The sequence below is a fragment of the Oncorhynchus keta genome, unplaced genomic scaffold (assembly GCF_023373465.1).
Source record: "Oncorhynchus keta strain PuntledgeMale-10-30-2019 unplaced genomic scaffold, Oket_V2 Un_contig_29416_pilon_pilon, whole genome shotgun sequence".
Lineage (NCBI taxonomy): Eukaryota > Metazoa > Chordata > Actinopteri > Salmoniformes > Salmonidae > Oncorhynchus > Oncorhynchus keta.
Genome location: NW_026286531.1, coordinates 12501 through 14232, shown reverse-complemented (window position 1 = coordinate 14232; position 1732 = coordinate 12501). Strand labels below are relative to the sequence as shown.

At 44.9% G+C, this 1732-nt stretch overlaps 1 protein-coding gene across 1 annotated transcript in view; it reads left to right on the top strand.

Moving 5' to 3' along the window:
• Positions 1-701: 701 nt before the first annotated feature.
• LOC127923361 (radical S-adenosyl methionine domain-containing protein 1, mitochondrial-like) overlaps positions 702-1732 on the top strand; it is a 3859-nt gene continuing 2828 nt past the window's right edge. Inside the window, exon 1 of the mRNA XM_052507366.1 lies at positions 702-1140. Coding sequence (XP_052363326.1) covers positions 997-1140 — 144 coding nt within the window. The 5' untranslated portion in view covers positions 702-996. The remainder of the gene's footprint in view (positions 1141-1732) is intronic.

Genomic DNA, 1732 nt, shown 5'->3' with positions numbered 1-1732 from the left:
TGCACATCTATCACTCCAGTGTTTAATTGCTAAATTGTAATTACTTTACCACTACAGCCTATTTATTGCCTTTACCTCCCGTATCTTACCTTATTTGCACACACTGTATATAGACTTTTCTAATGTGTTATTGACTTGTTTATTCCATGTGTAACTCTGTGTTGTTGTTTGTGTCGCACTGCTTTACTTTATCTTGGCCACAGTTGTAAATGAGAACTTGTTCTCAACTGGCCTATCTGGTTAAATAAAGGTGAAATAACATACATAATAAAATGGCGTCTTGTCGTCTTAGATTCCAAACATTATGTCTGGTCCATGTGAACACGTCCACATCGTCTAGATAGTCCAACTCCTGCTACGGCTCTATTTCTCTTACATTTCAAACCTGTTGCCTGGAGACATCTGATATCTCCACAGTGTGGTTAGAGATGAGATTAGTCTGCTGTATATGGTGCTCAGTGGTCACATGCCTCTATATAAAGTTACACTTCATGGCCTGACTGTTTTGGAGGCCAAAATATATGATAACAGTTTTTTTCCGACCACTTAACTTTATCTGGAAAAAACTCCTGGCCCTGGGAAAAATTCATGGTCTGGCCCATCAGCCTGACCAATCATTCTGCCTGTACAGCAAGGTGACAAATTTAAATCAAACTAAACAGCACCACCGTCTGGTTGTAGCAGGTATTACACAACGGAAATTGGTTTGTTGTCTTCCTGTTTCGAGATGTGTGCCCCGGTATGAAGTTGATCGCATGCTATTGCACGGTCTATGGACAGTAACGGTTTATCTACATTGTGTCATGTCATGATTATGCCCGCGGTAAATCACGGATAGCTACATCGACATGGTGTTACATTGTTACTAAAATAACCGGACTTGCGTGGGTTGGTGCTACAGTTCAAAGGCAACCAACTCACGAGGTAACGTTACTGTACAGTAGTGCAACAACTTGAAATGACTGTCTGACATTCGCTCACATATTGAGTGACAGGATGCTGAGAGCCCTTTTAACAGCTGTCCGCGGTCCTGCGGTCTGCGTGGGTCGGTGTTTCAGCAGTGAAGTGAGTGGTGCAGTTTCCACGTTAGCCGGGTTCTCCTCTCCACCGTTCTCAACGGAGGCTTCACTCTATGTTCACGTGAGTATTAGTAGACCACTAACGTTATATATTCAATCAGTTTATCTCTTTCTTCCATTCTGCCTCCCTCTTTCTGCTATCTATCCTTCTCGCGAAAGGCAATGAATGAATGAGATCCGATTTCAACTAACACTTTGTCAGTCACACGCACGCACGCACGCACGCGCACGCACGCACGCACACACACACACACACACACACACACACACACACACACACACACACACACACACACACACACACACACACACACACACACACACACACACACACACACACACACACACAGTGGCCATACTGTCTGAGGGGATTTGCCTACTGCAGATGAGGCTGGTGGGAGGTGCTATAGGAGGATGGGCTCATTATTATGGCTGTAATGGATTCCAGGCTGTATCACAACCGGCCGTGATTGGGAGTCCTATAGGGCGGTGCACAACTGGCCCAGCGTCGTCTGGGTTTGGTCGGTGTAGGCCGTCGTTGTAAATAAGAATTTGTTTCTTAACTGACGTGCCTAGTTACTGTAACAACAAGTACAACCCTGACACTAACCCTGATCCTCTCCTGTTCACAGTGACCTTACTGTCTGAAGAGA